The following is a 22,656-nucleotide window of genomic DNA, read 5'->3' as shown; positions in this document are numbered from 1 at the left end:
CTGACAAGTGAACTGTTATTTTAGAGCGGAACCGTCGGGTGAGGTGTTATTATTGTCGGGCATTGTATGATGAACTTTAATTTACAACAAAAACTATCGAATGAATTGTAATTATGCACGGGAAACATTGAATCTTTAAGTGACTGTCGATCGTAAAATGGCAAAGATGGACTTAACAACTGCGAAGCGTTGTAGAACAATCCAACAATAGCTTAAACTAAGTATTCATTTATTCGAAAGAATTTACGAAATATATTGCCTAAATAATTAGTTTTAAGTGACGTACATGACGGTGCCAGAGTCCTTGCGGGTGACGACAAGGGTGAACACTTGGCCTATGACGTCATCAGCAGAGAAGGCGACGTCGTAGAGCTCCTGGTCCGGCGCCTGGGGGACTGGCAACTGCAGGGGCACGGGTGGCTCGAACCTCTCCTCGCCAGGCACTCTTATCTGCATACATGCTTTCTGTCTAAATTCAACAATCTTAATTCAAAATCTAGATTAGACATTTTAAATTCAACAATCTAATTGCAACATCTAAATTCAACAATCAAAATTCAACATATAAATTAAACATAATAAATTAAACAATCTAATTTCAACGATCTTGATTGAAAAATCTAAATTCAAAAATCTTAATTCAACAATTTAAGTTCAACGATCTAAATTCAACAATCTAACGTCAACAATCTAATTTCAATAATCTAAATTCAACAATCTTAATTGAACAATCAATTTCAACAATCTAAATTCAAGTCTAATTTCAACAATCTAAATTCATCAATCTAAAGTCACCAATCTAATTTCAACAATATAAATTCAACAATATAATTTAAACTATCTAAATTCATCAATCAAAATTCGACAATCTTAATTTATCAATCTAAAATCAACAATCTAAATTCAACAATCATCTTCATAGACATATGTGAGAATTTGTTCCAATAACGATTCATTTATTGCCCTCTAGTGGGTCAACATGGTCCAGTACGTAGGGCCCGGCAAAAGGCGGATCAGTGCTACGTCCGCTCACTGTTGGTGTGGAGGGTAAGAAAATTGTCTACTTTTGGGACAATATGACTCATTCGCTTTTCTGAGTGTAATGAAATATAAAATTTAATTGAATTCTTAACCAAAAATTCATATAGATACACTTTAGATCCTGTCTTTTATGCACTTTTGAATGAAATGTCTTCAGTCTAACTTGCCTGGTCGTGCATGTAATAAATCTTTTGCCAAATTACAAATATTTTAGAAAAAAATTTTGTGAAGAAACTGCAGATCTGCCAAATTACACCAATTTTAGAGCATTGTGAAGAAAGTGCAGAGCCTCACCCTGACTCTGAACATGGCGTCGCCGTACTGCGTGAGCTCGAGGACAAGTTCTTGCTTGAGTTCTGGGACGACCTTGGCTGAGGTGTCCAGCAGGCCCAGCTGTAGGGTCCAGATGCCAGGGTCGGTGTAGGTGCGATCTAGCACCCTGTACCCGTGGGTGTCGGCGGGGGGGAAGTAGCACGAGGGCGCGCCACCCTCTATGGGGGACCACAGGCACCCAGAACTGGTGCACTCTGACTCACTTACGTCAACTGGGTGAAAAATACGTCAGAAAATTACGTCTAATTTTTGTAGGGGTTGACTCACTCTCGTCAACTGCGAGAAAAATACGTCAAAAAATTGAGTCACCCTCTGGGAGAGGTTGTAGTTTAAATATTTTTGTAGTAGTTTTATTGCGTGGGTTAATTTGTTTGTATGTTTGAAGCCTGGAACCCCAAATATATTTGGGCGCAAATCCATGTTACTTGTCGTGTCGGTTACTCTTTCCCGACTTAATTAAATCGTCATTAACCTATACAGATTAGTCTTGAAATGCCAAGCAACATGTCCTTGTTGCATTCGTCACTTTACGTGACCAACTAATTCATCTTCCATTTCACTTATCTTTTTACGTTCTCCTTCTCACATCATACTTATTTTCCAACAAAATATGATGTTAGTAGTCAACTTTTGGCCTTCCCGGCAAGATATTTTCCACTATCTTTCATCACTATCCCTGATTAACGAATTCATCATTCATTGCATTCATCACTCTAGGTTTTCGTTTTGCTAACCAACATTCATATTGCTAACTATCTGTTATTAATCATCTTATATTGACCTGCTTGTGAAAATATCATGATCTGACAGATATAATATCCTGTGCTCGCCACTAATATTAAAATGCTTCATATTATTTTATAAATATTATTTGAGTATTAATATTGATATTCAAACGATAATTAGCAATAACATCAATATCCTGACTTGCCAGACATGAAATCCTGTGCACGCAATAATATTCAGATGCTTTAAATTATTATATTAATATTATTTGAGTATTAATATTAACACTCAAACGATAAATATTCATAACATCAATATCCTGACCTGCCAGACATGTCAGGTCCTGCACGCCAATAATATTCAGATACTTCAAATTATCTTATAAATATTATTCAATTATCAATATTGATAATCAAATTATAAATATTCATAACATCAATATCCTGACCAGCCAGACAAGATATCCTGGACTTGGACGCGGCGAGCTCAGCCTTGTGCCTGAGGAAGACCAGCGTCGTGGGTACCACCACCACCGCCACCATCACCACCAGCAGTAGCGGCTGTAGGACGTAGCGCTGCAGACGAGGGTGGTGCCTGCAGCATGACTTCTTAGACGCTTCCCGACCCATGCGCAATTCTGCATCGTGCACACAAATAATATTCAGTTAACTCAATTATCTTATCAATAATATTTGATTGATAATATTTGGTTAATAATATTTATAATAATATATTTGGTTAATAATCGTGCGAGCAGCACGATTTTTTAGACGCCATGCTTAGCTCTGCATTGTAGAACAAACAGTCAAATATATTCATATAATTCTTATACTTCATTAATATTATTTGGTTATACATATTATAAACAGAACTATCAATAGTTAGAAGGGCAAAAAATCGAAGAAATGATAATATAAATTAATATTTAGGTGTCTAAGAGATTTCGGTACTTAAAATCTATTCCTTTAATGATGCTTGCCACATCTCCCTGCCATCCTGGCTTGTAAATGTCGTCACAACAGCGGGCATTCAATTGGGTAGTCGGTAGTGAGCCAGGCTTGTACAAACACATGATGTCACCCCAAGTCATACAGGTACCCAAAGTCACGTAACCTCACTGAAAGTCATGTGACGTCACTCAAAGTCACATGACATCACTCAAAGTCATGTGACGTAACTCAAAGTCATGTGACGTAACTCAAAGTCACATGACGTCACTCAAAGTCATGTGACGTCACTCAAAGTCACATGACGTCACTCAAAGTCATGTGACGTAACTCAAAGTCATGTAACGTCTCTTAAGGTCATTAAGGACGGCATCAAATTGGCACAACGAAGCGCTGTTATACTTGCCTTCTCATGAAGCTAATTTACTTCCTGAGTCCCAATCAGTGTGAGCGATACCTTTTGGCCCACGCGGGAACCTTCTGGCCCACGCGGGAACCTTCTGGCTCACGCGAGAACCTTCTGGCTCACGCGAGAACCTTCTGGCCCACGCGAGAACCTTCGGGCCCACGCGGGAACCTTCTGGCCCACGCGAGAACCTTCTGGCCCACGCGGGAACCTTCTGGCTCACGCGGGAACCTTCTGGCCTACGCGGGAACCTTCTGGCTCACGCGAGAACCTTCTGGCCCACGCGGGAACCTTCTGGCCCACGCGGGAACCTTCTGGCTCACGCGGGAACCTTCTGGCCTACGCGGGAAGCTTCTGGCACACGCGAGAACCTTTTGGCCCCACGTGAGAATCTTTTGGCCCACGCGAGAACCTTCTGGGCCCACGCAGGAAACTTTTGGCCTCACGCAAGGACTTTTTAGACCCACGCGGGAACATAATAGCCAAAAGTTCATTCATATCATAATGAAAGCTTTAATTTTTATTTCTCATCAACTGTTTGGCTCGACGTCCATATCTCTGTGCATCCATAGATAGACAGATTATATATCTATCGACCTAAATATATCTTAACCTTTCAACACATTAACAAACTTCAGACTATTGCATTCAGAGCCTATAGGTTATTATGGATAAGTTTTCATATATAGTTAATATGTTTTACGGTAACTGTTGATGCAAAAAATTATTCTCTCAGTTCATAGCTTTGAGTGAATAAATTTTCACCCGTATTGCAGCTGATAAATGTGAAGATAAGCATGACCACGTCTCTGATATCTCACTGCTCGTCTTAGCAGCTGATAACGCTTAGCTTATCGTGACGTGTGACCTGACGCTGATGTAATATTATATTATAATTGAAATTGGATGAATTATATATAATTATGATATCATAATTAATTATAAATTAAATACACGAGCTTCTATATAATTATCTTTAGGTTCAGCTTTTAGATTAGATTTTCAAATAAATAATAAATTGCAATATATTAAATAGATTTTTAGTAGGAAACTCAGGAACGCTACAATACGTAACTTTAGTTCACATATATACTGTGCTATTGAAAATAATAATCATTTTAAAAAAGTCATGCCAAGTGCAGATGTAATATTGAATTATCACAGTTTTTACAGAAACATAGCTCAGTCACCGTGAGCAACATACATCCTTTATTCTATTAGCATCAACATTCATCTATTAATCCATTCATCCCTTTGTTCGCTAAATGAATAGCCGCCTCGCGCTGAGTATAGAAGAAAAATAAAATGAATCCTCGCTAAAACATCTCAATACAGACAATACTCAACTATAGGTGAGTGTACTCACATTAATATACTTGATCTTGCGGCTGGGAGGTTTTACTCACACCATAAGTCTTAAAAAAATTAATGATACTTGATCGCGTCCTTTCCGCCAACACAAGTTTTCAACAAAGTTATGAAAAAATTAGTATTCCATTAGTTCTGACAAAACAGCACAAGTCTTCAACAATATCAAAAGAAAACTTAATACTTGATCACGTCCCGATGATCTTGATGTTGCGCTTTGTCTAACTACTCAGGAGTTGACATGTTTAGTTTAGTCTAATTACGATGAGTATGATTAAAGAATTTATTGCGCAATTTCAGGGAAAATGCTATCAAGTCTGAAGAAAAATATACAAGTTTGATGAGGAAACTTCATTGATACTATGTTAGAATAAATAAATATGGTCAAATTTCCTGGATGAAATCCGAACTACTGAGTTATATAGAATGTTAAAGTCAGAATTTTAACCGCATCGCAAATTGACGTAATCGGTTATGAATAGATAACTCGTGAAATATATTTGAAAAATGATCTACTATCAAATCATCACGAATGCTAGCCAGTGATGTGAATATCGCCACAATAGTCGCCTTGCCACACAACCTAACTCCTTGAAGTCACGACGTACACTAAAGCTGGTCACGTCTTCTGGCACTGCAAGCAAACTACAGTACTTCCTAGCCTGCTGCTCGGGCATTGTTTGTAGTCTGGCGGTTGCCTCCTCTAGAAATGCACTTGCATACTGAGAAAAATGAATGGATCATAGTGTCCAAATTGTCACACACTTGATTCTTGTAGCACGTTCCTTTTCCGGGCCAAACTGGATCAAGATGACCCACATAAGGTAAAGAGTGCATCGCTAATTTTAACAACTTCTCATCCATTTCTTTGAGTGCACATTTCGTAAATAAAATCAGGTAGGTACGGCACTTCAATGCTAGGATTCAGTGCGCAAAATTTATACCGCTACGGACACCGCAGTGAACAGTTTTCCGTGAGGTAAGGCAAGATGCATTAATGAATTGCCTGGAATGATACAGAAATCCCCGAGATGCTCGGCCAAACAAGGGATTAAGAAATAAAAAGATTAAAAATATAATTCTATAATAAACACTTTTCTGTTTACAATTTTACCTAGTATGCCCATTTATAATTGCTGAAACATTGATATTCTACTATTTATCCCCATTTAATTAAGAGCTGCACACAATATTTGCTACTCGACTACATGTAACTAACAATAAACGAAAATATATGAAAACACATTTGGCACCAGTTTTAAAATTATCATAAAATCTTAAGCAACTGTTGAGTAATGGCTCACTGTATAGCGGGTGATTGTGCATGACGACACGTCCAAATGATACCGCCTCCATTAAAATCTTCCATTAGATTCAATTTGAGTAATAATACAAACACCAACTGAATATTTCAGTCCAGATAGATGGCGAAATTCAGCAATCATGGACGATTGCAAAAAAATCAATTTTATGTTCGGTTGTTAATGAAGAATCTACATGTGTACGTCGTGCGAATGTTGGGTACGTGACCGCACACAAAGACTAGCGAGGCTGTACAACATGTGCGACATGTAGGAGTCATGTCTACGTTCTGTACATCTAACCTCAAAATAAATGCATCCAAACACATCAAATACGTATATCATATACTACATCAAAACAACACATTGTTTTATTAAGAGTTTCGATTCGTTGGCACAAGCCCTACAGATTATAAATATAGTGAGAGACGAGCATCCCGGTGACACGTAAACTCCATTAAAGATCTACTCTCTTAGTCAATAATTGAGCAATGGTACAGGGACTGATTTAGGCAATATATCTAGCGAATATGTCACCAATCACACAGAAAAACGAGATGTTATCTTCACCAAAATGTGATAAAACTTAATGTCGGATATCAGGTAAATCGCACTAGTTGTAGTGCAGTTCGCTTAGTGCGGGTTTACTTAGAAGGAATTTGTAGGTTCGTCAATATTAATCAAGATAATGTAGTTAGATTATATACATATTGATAAGCAGGCATAAGAGGTAGGTATTTAGACTTTTCTTCATCTTGTCAGATGGATATTTTCAAACCATTTTCTCCCGTAAAATCTATCTTATTTTGATTGAAATGTTGTACGTTTCGTATGTTTCCGCTTTCAGAAGCAGTATTTTGATTGGAAATAAGAAATAAATTACACTAAAAGAGCCACAGTGTGGAGTACACGAAGATGCCCAAGTTTACTACTAGAAAAACTAAGTTATTATAAATCTAACTATTCTATAACAGTTCTATAATTATCCTTGTAGTTAGTATCACAAGATTTCGGCTGGGCATCGCCAGCCGCCAAAAGCTCGTTCGAGATCCGCGGCGACCGCCAGGGTGAGTCGGTCCATCTTCAGGCCGCCCACCACCTGAAACGCGGAAACCGGAACCATGAATGAATGAAAGTTATACATTAATTAGGATTCTTGTTTTGGCATCATGTGCAGCTCAAAAGTTATAAACAATTAAATAACCATATAACAAAGGTGTGACATTATACATAATTGACAAATAAAATACAAATTTGGTAATTGCAATACAGAAGGCAAAACGTAATTAGAGAACAGCAGTGCTGGTCTGAACTGTCACATTTTACAAGCAATTCCTGTGGATATTTTGAGGCAATATAGGTAGAATTACAGTGGAATATATCGAGTTGAAAATATATATTCTGCTGAATATATATGAAAAGGTATACTTTTAGATTTGTCTCTTGGTTCACGCCATGTAGTCAAAACTGTTCACTGCTAGGCGAGTCTTTGGATTCTATAGGCCCCTGCCTTCTTATTACCAAAGGCAGCTTCCCTTACTTGTATGCCCATAGGCAGGCCGTTGGAGGCAAGGCCTAGAGGCACCTGGGTGACAGGCAGGCCGAGGGCGTTGAAGATGGCGGTGTACGTGAAGTTTAGGGGGAGCATGAAGGGTTCACGGTGGTGGGGGGCGAGAGTTGGGTGGGAGGGGTACAGCAGTACCCCTGTACTGCCCAACGTTCTCTGCAAGAGAAATAATTACACGTTCGCCACGTCAAGAGCAAAACCGTCGCTTTAGCATTAAGCGTCCTCGCTAACGTTTTAAATATCGCAAATATCAAACTGATCAGGAGATCGTATTCCACTGCCCTTTCCCCACGGACCAGGAGATGAGATCGTATTCCACTGCCCTTGCCCCACGGACCAGGAGATCGTATTCCACTGCCCTTGCCCCACGGACCAGGAGATCGTATTCCACTGCCCTTGCCCCACGGACCATGAGATCGTATTCCACTGCCCTTGCCCCACGGACCAGGAGATCGTATTCCACTGCCCTTACCCCACGGACCAGAAGATCCAGAAGATCGTATTCCACTGCCCTTGCCCCACGGACCAGAAGATCGTATTCCACTGCCCTTGCCCCACGGACCAGAAGATCGTATTCCACTGCCTTTGTCCCACGGACCAGGAAATCGTATTCTACTGCCCTCGCCCCACGGACCTGAAGGATGCCCAAGACGCCCCGCCACTGCGGCTGGGCCTTCTTGCCGTCCTTGGGGCCTCCGGTGCCCCAGTCCTCAGCGATGGCCTGGAAGAGGCTCGGCCACGTGTGGTTTGCGCGCCCCAGTGCTGCACGCACCACCTCCGTCCACGTGCTGATCTCACCCTGCGGTGCCCACGGATAAATACATAAATAATCCTCATAAATATTTTTAACATCAAAAAAAGTGTAATTGGCAAAGGCGAAAAGAGCAATGAAGAAATAGTTAAAAAGAAATACTCTTCGGTCTTCAAAAAAACCTGCGCTAAATAACTACTTTTGCATAATTATTCCGATTAAGATAAATGAATAAATACTTCATACTTAACAGAGGTTAAGTATTATTCTTCAATAATGCTATTGTAAATAAGCTCACTAGTAAATAAACTTAACATTGAATACCATAACTCGATGGTTTTATTGACTCAACAGAATAGCCAAAATAATAACTGGATGGTGTTAAATTCATTGGCCACTTGATTTGTATCAAGAGGTTAACGATCATCATTCAGCAATAAAAAATAAATACAATTTCGCTAGCATCACACACTCAGGGCAAAATAACTAGGCCTAGGTTAAAAATTTTAAAGTAATAGTTAAATCGGAATAAATTAGGTTAAATTAATAGGTTATATTAGGCTACATTATTAGGCTACAATAAGCTAAATTAACAGCTTTAATCAAAAACTTAAATTAATAGGTAAAAAACCAAAATTTTCACATCGATAGGCTAAATTAATATGTGACAGGGAAAGGTTATATTGATATTACATTATTAATGTAATATTAATTATAATATTAATATTAGAATTATATATTAATATTACTTTAAATTCTGGCACCTTAGAGTCGGCGAGCTGCTCTTTGATGTTGGGGCGGCCGCTGGTCTCCTCCCTGATCTTCTCCAGCCAAATGCAGAACGAGCGCTGCAGCGCTGGTAATCTCATCTGTTAACATTAGCATGGCAGTAACAAAACCGTGAATTAAAGCTATTTAAATCTATTATCAAACTAATAAAATTAAGACATTTTGTTAAGCCGGCCACCTCATCTGTTAACAATAGCATGGCAGTAACAAAACCGTGAATTAAAGCTATTTAAATCTATTATCAAACTAATAAAATTAAGACATTTTGTTAAGCCGGCCACCTCATCTGTTAACAATAGCATGGCAGTCACAAAACTGTGAATTAAAGCAAATTAAAGCTAATTATCAAAATAATAAAACAGATACATTTTGTTAAGCCGGCCTCCTCATCTGTAAACAATAGCATGGCAGTCACATAACTTGGGGTGGCCGAAGGGTTATGGTCACCAATATTGTGGCAGCTAGTCGGGGGATCAGAACCCGCAACTGGTTGTGAAATTTTTGGTCAAAATTGCCAGGGGTTGCCAGGCGGCGAAGAATAGCGACAGTTAAATATGCATGACACTCATTGATGTCCACTTCTAGTTTCCACATTTTGTGCCTGATGATAATTATTTTAATTTCAGAGCTACGCTGACAGGTTAACCTATGAGTCGCCACTACTCTATTCGAAGGGCACCTAGTAATTAAGCAAGATCTCAAAAACTGATAATGTAAGAAATTGAGAATTCGTACCTCGAATGTCTGTCATTTGTAGAAGAGCATCCATACATCATGAAGCGGTATCATGATTACCGATCAAAGTTTCAACACAAATAAAGAAGATGAGAGTGGTTAAATTATAAGAGATGGTAAAATAATCTTCAAAATTATTCTCATATCCGCACGTTCTATGAAAACAGTCATCGAGGTACAAAGCTGCAAAAATCACCAAGCCTTCAATGGGCATCATGTGCGGAAAAGAAATCGTGTCCAAAGAAGACAATAAAGTCCAAAAAAGCATCAATGAAGCTCCTCGTCCCTGTCTTTTGTGTGAGATCATCAACGCATCAACCCCGGACCCAGATTCTAGCAGGGAGCAAATAGAGCTCGGCAAATGCGATGGAGAGCCTCATGTTCTTATAGAAACCCACGCGAGCAAACTTCTGCACCGACACCATGACGCGCAGTACGAGCAACTGCTGCAAGGCATCCCTGTTATCAATTAAATTGCTCCTGAAGAACTAGAATCCGACCCTGGCCGAATCATGCTATTATGTTTCCGTAAGTACGGAATCCGGACCATCACGCGGTCACGCGTCTGCCTCTGGATGCAGAACCTTAAGTCGAGAATAAGCTCGTTCCTCTAGAAACATTTAGTGAAGAGCGACGCGGCCACGTCAGAAGATTCAGACTGGGATAGCTCAAACTCGTCGGTTGAGTGCAAGGAACGCTGTCACACCGTAGAAATCCTATCCAAGTACGTCTTGATCCATTAACATGGTGAATATCCCTACGAAGAGACGCTGTATCTAGGCAAGGTAATATCCATACAAGAAGAGTACTGGCAAGACGATCAACTGTAAGCTCTGCATGACGCTTTTCGCAAAGCGAAGACGATTCATCCTCTGCCTAACAAAAACAGAAATCGTTACTATTGATTGGTTTATACTAATTTGCGTGTAATTTCCGCGGTACTTCATGCTTAAATTAAAACATTAATGATAATAAATAATTAACAAAGCTGCAATTCATTCCTCACGCCAAAAAGCGATCCTATTAAAATACGTTTAATTTTTTTTGCAATGGATAATACTTTCGTTGAAAGTTGACTGACAATGCAGATTTACTATATAATGGTTCAGTGGGCTACATTTTTACCGCCTGATTAAATAAAAACCATTTAATACGGTTTTAGCAATTACAGCGAGACTAAAATCATTTTTATTCGGAATTTGCTCCGTGGCCCGTTATCTGAAAAACTTTGACGCTTCTATCGATCAACTTTTTTGAATGAAATTACTTCCTCAAGTGTAAAACTTTGATTGCAACATTTCAGTTTATTTATTCAAATTAATACTTTTAAAGATAACATTGAGTGTGCTTGAAGCCTGCCTAGGTGCTATGGATACCTATGGTGCTATGAAATCTACACTTCTGAGGCGCTGATGTTCGCAATGATTGCATTATAATGCGATCTATGCTGCCATGTATTTGAATCGTAATATTGCTATAAAAAATTTCGTTCCCAAGCAGCATCAGTTTAATCTTCTAGCTTTGGCTATGGCTAATAGAAAGCCAAAGATATTTTTTGTTATATCTAGACAATTTTTCTCCCTATTATTATTTCTATATATAAAATGACAGGACGCTTATGGAAAAGCTTTGCTCCCAGCGCTATTTCAAGCGCCTAGCTTTTAATTTTAGAAAGAAAATGGATTTACACTTATTTTTAGATAATTGTTATCCCTCAAAATCATTAGAAACATTTTTTTCTAAATCTCTTATGAAACAATTATTCATCAAAAAGTCTTGAAACAATTATTCATCAAAAAGTCTTGAAACAATTATCCTTCAAAGTCATTTATAAAAATAAAATAACTTATTCAAAATAACTTGAAACCAATTATTATGGTTCGCAACTGACTTTAGTGACGGAGATGTCATGCGTGGCGAGGAAGTGCGTGACGACAGCCTCCTGCACGCGCCGCAGCTCGCGGCAGACTGGCGATGTAAACACCCCGCCTGCGTCGTCCGCGACGCTGAACACCTTCACCTGCGCCAGGTTGTATAGTGGCAAACCAGTGATTTTTCAGAATCAGTTCATTTTTGATTTTCTCATTTACTCAATATTTAAATCAATATCTTATGTATGATGATGCTGCTATCCATGATATTTTGCTGGTCTACTTATAAGATTTGAAATTGAACTTGAAGGAGAGTCTAAAAAATTCTCTGCTTCACCTGCGCCAGGTTGACCGGCGCGTCGAGGTGATACTCGGGCAGCACTTGGGGATCTGCTAGCACCTTCAGCATGGGGATTAGGTCCTCGCTGTGTCGGGTGATGGGGCCCGCTGTGAGGACTGTGTTGGGGGAGGGAGGTTCGGAGATACCTACACCCCGAGCACTGATCAGGCCTGAGAAACAAGGGCGAGGAAAAATATTTATAGTTTCTGATCAATACAAATTTCAAACCTGAGGAAAACGCGCCGATTTGTACTAAAATATGCGTCACTAGAAATTACCAGCCATATACAAATAAACCAAGGTAGCACCTCCGTAACTTCAACCGTAATATAATAGCTTCTGAAAATACTTGTACCAAATACCGAAATTGCAATTGATAATATAGTTGAAACCGATTAAATCCAATATATTAAATCAAAATTAAAGTGACCAGATTGCTTTAATATTTTTATTGAAATTAAGCAATTAAATTGAATCACAATTAAGATCATTTATACATCAATTATCGATTAAATTAACTAAAAAGATAAACCGTAAGCAGCACACTACACGACCAAGCCATCTTACCGGCGGTGGGCTTGTGGGAGAACAGCCCACAGAAGAGGGCGGGAGTCCTGAGGGATCCGCCGATGTCGGATCCTATGCTCAGGGGCGTCCCGCAGGCACACATCAGCGCCGCCTGTAGGATACGTTCAAGGATCTTCATCATTTAAGATCTTCATTTTCTCGATTGTCCTTTTGCCAATCAAACTTGGGAAAACGAATGGGTTACATTGCCCAAATAATGACGCATTCAAACCCAAAGCATAAGCATAGAGCAGACGTAAGACTGATACGCTCAAAATAATCAATAATATAACTCAGTACTCACTGCAGTGAGTGACAGAGAGCGCATTTTCTCGTCGACGAAAACTTGAGGTCACGGACGGACAGACAGACGGACATGGCGAGCACATTAGTGCATTTTTTCCATAAATGAGAAAATGCGCTATAAGACTTAATTCAATAAATTCATGATGTTAACCTTGAAGGTTTTTTCTTGTAGGATCTCCATGAGTAACATTTCATTTTTATGCCTCCGTTTCAATTTTCAAACAAAATTTATAATTGTCTATGCACATTCTTCATGTTTAATTTTAGAATTATTATTCAATCTTTCCATAATTAAATTGCTTTCAAAAATTCGCGCGAAAAATTTACAATAATTTGTTGAAAATAATTACACAAGCTTTTTATTGAATGAAATTGGCACCTCTCCTCCAGACGACCCGCCAGGGGTGCGGTTGAGGTTGTAGGGGTTGTTGGTGGCGCCGTACAACCTGTTCTCTGACTCCCACCAGTTGCCGAGCTCCGACACATTCGTGGTTGCCAGCAAGATGCCGCCTGCACACAACCAACTTCATACTACAGCTGCTTGCCACACCGACGCTTATGCCTTCCATTTAAACTAACGAAATGAACAATTATAGAGAAAGGGAACTACGCAACCACTATTCACTTGGAGGTATTTATGCAATAAGTAGATAATACGTAAATGATTATAATTCAAGGAAATTAAGTATTTTTTAATAGGTAGTTTGTTCGATGGCGTGTAGCCAGCCAAGTGTGGGTGTTATGGATATCCTTGATAAGTGCATGTCAAGGTCGTGTCACGGTCATGGCACGGTCACGGCACGGTCATGTCACGGTTGTGGTAAGGTCACGGCACGGTCATGTCACGGTTGTGGTAAGGTCACGGCACGCCGCACGGTCGTGTCGCGTGCGCGATCATGGCACGGTCATGTCTAGGTTGTGGCAAAGGTCAAGTCACGGTCGTGCTACGGCCATGGCACAGTTGAGGGACGGTCATGGCACGGCCGTATTACGGTCGTATCAAGTTCCTGTTTAGGCGCCAGAGCGGAGCGTGTGCCCGCAGCTCACCAGCCTTCCTGACGCGCTCGACGACCTCAGCGTCGCGCTGGGCGACCGTGTAGCGGCGGCTGATGAGCCCGCCGGTGTGGTACAGACCTGGGGGAGGACTAAGTCAATTATATGCACAAGGTTCACGCCACCATGCCTGTCAAGGTAGGGGGTAAAGCCTGCCAGGGTTAAAAGAATAAACTGAACTCGAGGCCGTAGAAGCTTTCCCATGATAACCGGATTTGTTGTCATAACACAACGTCGAAACATTCATCGAAGTTGATGTATTGACGCATAAATGAAATACTCTAGTGGAAAGCACGTATGATATCGAAAATTCGACGTCATGTACAAGAATTCACTGAAGATTACAAGAGCATAAAAAAGTGAGCTGAAATGCGAAGAAAATCAAGTCCTGATGATCAATCATGCGAAATCCTTCCTGTATTTATACATTGAAAAAAGGACGGAATCCCTCTTGTGTTTATTCATCGGAGTAAGGACCAAGTCTTTCCCATGTCTTTCCATTTACATATGGAAGAAGTTTCTCCCGTGTTTATGCAATAAAATTAGGACGACGTCCCTTTTTTATCCATCGAAATTAGGACGAAGTCGTTATTTTATTTAACCTTTGATATGAGGACGAAGTCACTCTAGGGTTCAACCCCAGAAATAAGAACAAAATCCCTCCCATATTTATCCATCGAAAAAAGAGCCTAACCTGCGGCAGCGATGGATTCCTTGACGGTGAAGGGCACCCCCAAGAAGGGTTGGGTGCGTTCTAGCTCCTCCACCGTCAGCGTGCCGTTCTTGAAACCCTGAAATTCATGAAAGAATTGGAAAAAATTATTCTCTGAAAACGTACTTAATTCAGGCCTCTGAAGTGTATACGAAACAATGAGATTGTGTGGCTTATCGCTGAGAAGTTCATAATATTGGAACACTGAGAATGAATTTCTGTAGGCCAAAATAATGACATTAATGATTGAACTTTTCTCTAGTAATATGGGTGAAGAAACTTCCAAAAGATTGCACTAGCTTAAAAGCAAACTAATAAAGTTATTAATGTCATAATTATGAAATAATTGAAACATTATATTCTATACGGTAAATATTATAAAAAACTAAAATATTTAATAACTAAACTAACTTGAGCGATCCTTTCATCGACGCGGCGCGCCTCCTGCAGCGCCTCCTGGAAGTCCTCCTGAGCGAGGGCGTTGAGCAGCGGGTTCACGTCGCTCGTGCGACTGATGTACGCTCGTACGATGCTCACGCTCGTGCGCTGCGGCATTTACAGTGCGTATACTTTAATTATTATGAATGAACATCCCTGTAAAAAATGGGATTCCACAGAATTTCGAAAATATTCGGAATATTAAACAATTTTTCGGCTGTGCGCCTAAAATGAATATTTTGTAGCGTGCAGAGTTGTACTCAAACCTCTAGTATTGGTCATTAAAGCGTAGCCAGGGAATGCTATACGTCCGAAAAATATAATAAGGCCACAAGCGTAAAAATGAGTTTTTGTAGCATGAATTATCGTTCACTTCTCACTTCTGAACCCTGGCTATGAACCCCCAGCACGTTTATAGACGGCCAACACTAAAACTGAATCGCAACCATATAGTTTCTGCCACTGTCACGAGAAAATGAAGAGGTTTCCTTAATAAATACGGGTAATAAGCTAAAGATCCTTTAGAAACATGCCTCAAACAGCATGAAGCAGTACCTAAGAGAAATCAGTTCCTCCTACCTTCACCGTTCCTACGGTCGATCCTACTTTAATTTTTCCTACGGTCCTTCCTACTTTCCTCTCTCCTACGGTCTCTCCTACGTTGTTCTCCACTACGGTCCCTCCTACCTTCCTCTCTCCTACGTTCTTCTCCACTACGGTCCCTCCTACCTTCCTCTCTCCTACGGTCTCTCCTACGTTCTTCTCCACTACGGTCTCTCCTTCTTTCCTCTCTCCTACGGTCCCAATTACGTTATTTTCTCCAATGGTCCTTCCTACCATCTCCTTTCCAACGGTCCCTTCTAGATTCTTCTCTCCTACGGTTCCTCCTACCTTCTTCTCCTACCTTTCCCTCCCTGATGGCCCTGGCGAGTTGGGTGGCAGAGAGAAGCAAGTTCGGATTGAAGACCGGTGGCAGGGGCGTGGTCTTCCTGAAGGAGAAGAAGGCAGCGAAGGCGAGGTGTACGATGCTGTCATAGGCTCTCCTCAGCACGCGCAGCACGGGCCACACCAACGTCAGCACGGCGCTCAGCAACGCATCCATGCTCACCGCGATGCTGGTACCTCAAAGTAAGTATCTGCATTTGGAGAAATGAATTGTTGATTCAATGAATTAATTGCCTCGACAATGAATTAATTGGGTCTAAGGATCCAAATATTGATACACTATATGACCCAAAGCAGGCACTACACCGGGCCAAACTGTTTCAGGAAGATCCAAATATTGGCAAAAAGTGAAATGCTATTAAATTGGACAAAGTCGTCAAACTCATTTTTCCGATTTTAAAGTTCTCACCATTCAAGTTTTAAGTTTAATTCCAGCATTTTTGTTTAGCAATTGGGCTTGTCATCTAAAGTTAACTGCCATAGTGTTTCCAAATTATTCTGAATTTATCTTGTGTTTCTATCTCGTGAATTATTTACGTGCTATACCTTGTTACCGTAGTACGTAATAGATAATCGTAAAGTAACGTAATAGACAACCGATACAGCAATTTTTGTACATAAAGCCTTTTTTATTAAACTTAAATTAATTTCAGCAACAAAAGAAAACGTGAGTTACACGTCACGTTTATGACGGTATAATAAACCCGACACTCGCCTTACTCGCTTTAAGAAATATTTTCGTCATGACCACTACACAGTATATAGAAGAATAATGAGTAGAAGCTCTTAATAAATACAGAGAAATTATGAGTATGTGTATGGTGAAATATTGCGTGGTGGCCAGCGGCAATGCGGTTGATAATGCTTGAAAGTTATCGAGACATTAGCACATCCACGGTATAAATGTATGCCGACCGTTATAGTTAGATCATTAATAACTGTAAATGAGAATTATTACCTATATATTCATTCCCATCAATTTCCCCCACGAAACACATTTGGACAGACAAACAAATAGCAATTACAGTTATTTTAGCTAGCATGTTTCAGTACGCAGGCGATCAGCTGGCGTCGTGAGGCGAACCTTCAGACATTCATCAAAAAACCGACCACAGCCCCTGTTTTATCAGCACGTAGATATAGCGGGAGATAAGCGAACATAACGACCATCGAACCTTATAACTTCCTAACAGATAAAATAAAAAGACAAGTGAGGCATTTAGAAGAGTTTCCCTATGCTGGAGTTATAGTTAGGCAATAAAAGGGACTACATGAATGGACTTTTCTGTAAGAATATTTCATGAATTTTATCAAAGAATTCGAAAAAAATTGTCTGATTGCTTGAAAACTTCTTTATTATATTTAGTTTCGTTAGTCTCCGACGTTTGGAGCAAATGTTGGAGCAATTCTTGACGTACGTCACATCATCAAAAACGGGTAAATCCAACACCAGTTAATGATTCATTACGTCCTTCTAGTTCTTATTTATTCGATATTAAGTAGAGTTTTAATTTGTTCAACAATGGAATTCGTCCTTATAATGATCTCCCCGCCCATTTAAACAACAATTCTTTCTTCGCAACATAAGAAACCAAGAAATTATCACCTAGGTTGAAATAACGAAATACCAATAAAGAATAAGGTTGAAATAACGTTGATGAAAAGTTGTTTCGACGTCATTTGTCGGGAGAGAAGCATGTCGGAGGGAGTGTCAGCTGTATTGTATATATGTATACGGTGCAAGCTCTATCGTCCTAAAGGGGTCCGGCCTCCAGGCAGGAATAGCGTTCTGCATGCTTGAGCCTCCTGCGTGGTAATGAGGTTTAGCATGGGCCGTACCATAAAAAAAGTTACGAGTCGGTAACTCCATCAGCCAATTACAGACGGCTTTCCAAGCTAAACCAACCAATTACATAGAGGAAATCGGCCGCTACGTGGACTGGGGCCGCTTAACTGAATCCTCATACGATTTTTAAGCTACAGCATTGATAGACATATCATTCCATTCATAAAAAAACCATCTAGCAACTCTAGAAGCCATTTTCATGATTTGTACATGGTTTTGATTATATATTGAAAACACTAGAGAGATGGGAGGGGGAAATGGAGGAAAATGGATCGTATTTATAATAAATAAAATAAAAGACAAATCTAAAAAGCTTATAGAGTCTTTAGATATTCTATTTACGAATCGAATGATATTGATACGTCTCTCGATGTAGTAGCACGTGAATTAAAGGATATAGATTTATAACGGACCTCCATTTTTTGCCGTTTATAATATGTGTGCATTTCAAATTTTCTTTCATTTTTTTAATTCATACGGCCAAAATGTTTTTTAGCGATTTGTATATTTTTGCGAATTTTCAGAAATATCAGTCGTTTAGTTTTAGTTGATGCTCATTTCTCCTGAGGTGCAATCACGGGTCGGAAAAAAATTCTGCCTTCGTTGCGAGTTTTTCTTCGATCTCGTCGCCTCCATCGGCCGAAAAAAGGTGACGCCAGTCGCTGCAATTCTAATGAAAACTAAACCATAACTTCTTAAATCCTCGCACTGAGGTATCTAGAGACCAGAAAAAGTCGGCACGGCGAGCCGTGCAACTTCTTATAATATCGTGCATCTGGCATTTGTCGGGAGAAAAAGAAGCCTCAGGAGATAATTTTTTATAGAGTTTGAGAGTGCGGCCAATGCACCGCAGCTGAACGAAGGGTACGAAGGTGGAGGGTACGAACGAATACATGTGCTCATCATTTATTCCTTCTACCTTCATTCGAGTGGAAAATCAATCGGTTTTCGGTTACTGGCTCGCTTAAGTGTACTCGTATAAATTATTTATTCGTACTCATATGTACTCGCACCCTCGTAAATAACGAAGAACAGTAAAAGGTTTTCACGTTGTATCTCCGAAATGTAATCTATAATTACTTTAGTAGTGCCAGTCAATTTATCTACTCGAATCGTGGTATTTAGGTTCAGCTTAAAAAGAACGAAGATTGCCAGAGATTGCACTCAATTATTATTGAAATTCGCAAAAAATATAAATATTTTATCTCTGTGCCTGCTCCAAGATTTCTCGCCTCATTTCACCACAAGCCTCCAGACGTGAGATAAAAAATCCTACACAAACCATATAATAATTTTTCGTGCAAACCATATAATCGTTTTGGCCGCAACAAAGCTACGGTGAGATCCTATGGTAGACGTGCTCGGGATATTCGGGATGGTAGACGTGCTCTTGATGGTCGGCATTGAACCGAGGCATTGACTTCTCAACACAGGCTAAGTCGTTGAGCAATGATAAACATGAGCCAATGATAAACATAACTAAACATGTAGGGCAGCCCCAATTACATCGCTACATATATACACGATATAAATAAGAGTATTTTACAATTAAAGCAGTAATTGAGGTTTTCATGAGCTTGGAACAATATATATTGTTATTAGAGAAAACATTTCATGAATTCGTTATCAACATACACAATACCTGAGGTATCGGTTCGTTAATATAAATAAGCCAGATGCATTAAATTAATAAGTTACACCGCTCATCGTGCCGACTTTTTCTAGTCTCTATATATATGGATACCTCAGTGCGAGGATTTAAGAAGTTATGGATTAGTTTTGATTAGAAGGGCAGCCACTGGCGGTCGCCTTTTTTCGGCCGTTGGAAGCGACGAGATCTAAGAAAAACTCGCAACGAGGGCAGAATTTTTTGACGAGTGGTTGCACTTCAAGAAAAGTAAGCATAAATGCAAGCTTGAGCCCTTTGTGAATAAACAAGAATATCAGGAAGAGAAGTTTGGTATTTTTTGGCTTTTGAAGATGCCTAATTCAACTGATATCTTCACTGAAAGAAAATTCCATTGTCGATGTGAAGTTGGGTGTAAAAAACCGCAAACTGGGCGGCTGGGCCTGAGGTTTGCCTAAAAACATAGGGAGTGTGGTGGGCGGAGAGCTAGGTACTCTACACGCTCTACACTAGACCTCCTCCACCCTACACGCTCTACACTAGACCCTCTCCACCCTACACGCTCTACACTAGACCTCCTCCACCCTACACACGCTCTACACTAGACCTCTCCACCCTACACGCTCTACACTAGACTTCTCCACCCTACACGCTCTACACTAGACTTCACCCTACACGTCTGAGTTTCCACCTTACTCCGATTGTTCTGAGTCCAGAACAAACATGTCGAGTCATGTCCATAACGTTTGTACACAAAGTCGAACATTCCCACTACTCTAGTAATTGAAATCATGAGAACGCTCCTATCACCAGTGTATAATAACATAGTATTGAAGGAATCACGTGTCTTCGAGCTGAGGCTGAGATGGAGTTTGAACATTCCAGTGTTCAGTGCTAATTCTGTCATTCAATACCACGATGATATCTCATAGTAGAAATTAACTTGTAAAATCGACTATTCCGTACTCTCAAACCTTGCAAAATACATAGACATTAACTATACGTTCCCTTAACATATTTCAAGAAAGTTAATGAGAAAAATTTTTTGCAGCAAAATTTATTTAAGAATTTTGAAAATGTTCCAAGAAAATAGATATTTTGGGTAAATTGGTGATCTGTTATCAATATTAAAAACAATTTTTAAGCCATGCTTGAATGCTTCTAATCGAGTGAAAACGCTCATTACAAGTTTCAATGTCATATGAGACAAAAACTTGTGCTTTTGCCGGTTTTTCTAGGCACCCACTGACCACTGTGTACAAAAAGAAAAAAAAAATGCTCATATAGATATACGATTAAGGATAAAATGCCTAAAAATATTCAGACAAGTTTAAAGTCTCAGCAGTTGGGTATTGACGTCTATGAAATTATGAACTAACTTAGTAAGGACCCACCACACGTACCATCTCGCAAATGATTACAGTCTTTACAGATAATTTGTGATTAGACGAGTCGGTAGTGGCCACCGTGACACAAAAAAATAATGCAAACATTAACTGTTTAGATAAAATGTACTTACCAAAGTTCAGTGAATATAGTCGGTAATATGGATACTATCGAGTATCAGAGTATCACCGAATGTGTATCCAACCGTTACACCTCACTCGGCCACAGTTCATTCAAGACTGCCCTAGAGATAAGATTTTTTTTTGTGCCATGGTTAGACTCTTCAGAGGAGGGATTGTTAGGGATTGCTAACTGGCGAGTCCTTTATAACATATTGAGACCTCGTCACGGGACAGGGAAGTCATCTCAATATTAATTTTACGGAGTTCATCTACCGAATGATGTAAAAAATTAATTGGATACGATTGAAGCCTTGAAGAGACTACAAATTAACAATGAAGTAATCATAATCAATGAACATACCTAAGTAATCTATATTTTTAAGTGTCGGTAAGCGTAAAATTTTTTTAAAAATTATTAGCTTACAGTGAGAAGATTTCCAATAATATATATCACAAACTGTCAACGAAATATGTAAGATTCCATAATAAATCCATGAATAAACCCATCTACTTCACACAGAACTAACCAAAGACGGTGAGCTTGGGATGTTAGTACCTACTAGGTAGTAGGTACAGAAGTTAAAACTAACCGACCAAAATTCGCTCTGCAAGACTTCATCTCAGACTCAAATTAGCATTTCATTGATTAAATAGTGAGCATGCTGTCGAATATTTGGTTGAAAAAAATGAGAAGGGGTTTCTGACTCCTCTTAATTCAGCTTTTCCTTTGTAGTTCGTACAGGTGGAGTGAGAGAAAGGAAGACAAATGTGAGATGGGGATGAGAAGGAAACTGTGGAGCACTTGTTGATGGAAATTGGAATCATGGAATGTGGGGAACGGAGTCTGCGGAGAGACTAGAGAACGACTGGTGATTCTGAATGAGGGAGATGAGACCGTGAGATTAACGAAGTGGGCCGTGGGGTGTATAAAACTGTTAAAACAAGCGATGAGTGCCTGCTGCATGGCAATTGTGGGTCTGTCTGCGCCCTGCGGGACTGCGGGAGCAACTGTAGGCGGTAGGCCTGTAGCTATTTCAGTTGGTAAAGATATAGATAGCTACCAGATATTAGGAATAGGAAAACGTGTGAAGGTCAAGGGGCATGATAATTGATAAGTATGTTGCTCAATGGGTTAGTCCAGTCGTAAATGAGACTTTCGTTATTCCCTTCCTCCCCCCCCCCCCGCTGAGCCGGACCGGGCGATGCTCTTGCAAACGCATAAGTACTCACAATAATTCCCTGCCACCATGGTGTTGACCAATCTAAATAGGTTGTGACCGGGGACCCTAGCACCTACGTAGGTCAGCACTCAGCTGGAGCCATGAAATTCCAGTACCTAATGATGTATGAAAATTCCAATTCTGCAACTAGGCTATTTACTAAAGTAGGTATACTATCACAGCATAGTGGCAAACCAGAGCTTCTTTAGAATCAGTTCATTTTGAATTTCCTCATTTACTCAAGATTTAAACAAATTTC

General features: G+C 39.8%; 2 protein-coding genes across 2 annotated transcripts in view; both read right to left on the bottom strand.

The window, feature by feature from the left end:
• Nucleotides 1-2,731, bottom strand: part of LOC108668459 (maltase-glucoamylase) — a 28,755-nt gene extending 26,024 nt beyond the window's left edge. Inside the window, exons 1-3 of the mRNA XM_018155684.2 lie at nt 2,549-2,731; nt 1,336-1,586; nt 287-450 (exon numbers count right to left, since the gene is read on the bottom strand). Of these exons, the coding sequence (XP_018011173.2) occupies nt 287-450; nt 1,336-1,586; nt 2,549-2,729 (596 nt within the window). The 5' untranslated portion in view covers nt 2,730-2,731. The remainder of the gene's footprint in view (nt 1-286; nt 451-1,335; nt 1,587-2,548) is intronic.
• A 3,157-nt stretch (nt 2,732-5,888) lies between these two features.
• On the bottom strand, nt 5,889-21,360 carry LOC108668462 (fatty-acid amide hydrolase 2-B). Its single transcript, XM_018155689.2, has 13 exons — nt 21,189-21,360; nt 16,156-16,387; nt 15,225-15,359; nt 14,796-14,892; nt 14,096-14,182; nt 13,428-13,558; nt 12,743-12,854; nt 12,173-12,345; nt 11,856-11,984; nt 9,205-9,309; nt 8,324-8,488; nt 7,663-7,845; nt 5,889-7,221 (listed from the first exon to the last, which is right to left on the bottom strand). Exons 2-13 carry the CDS (start codon nt 16,351-16,353, stop codon nt 7,123-7,125), a joined length of 1,614 nt encoding a protein of 537 aa, XP_018011178.1. The 5' UTR covers nt 16,354-16,387; nt 21,189-21,360; the 3' UTR covers nt 5,889-7,122.
• Between the last annotated feature and the right edge of the window lie 1,296 nt (nt 21,361-22,656).

This window comes from Hyalella azteca, unplaced genomic scaffold, assembly GCF_000764305.2.
Source record: "Hyalella azteca isolate HAZT.00-mixed unplaced genomic scaffold, Hazt_2.0.2 contig7827, whole genome shotgun sequence".
Taxonomy (NCBI): domain Eukaryota; kingdom Metazoa; phylum Arthropoda; class Malacostraca; order Amphipoda; family Hyalellidae; genus Hyalella; species Hyalella azteca.
This window is presented reverse-complemented; position numbering and strand designations above follow the sequence as displayed.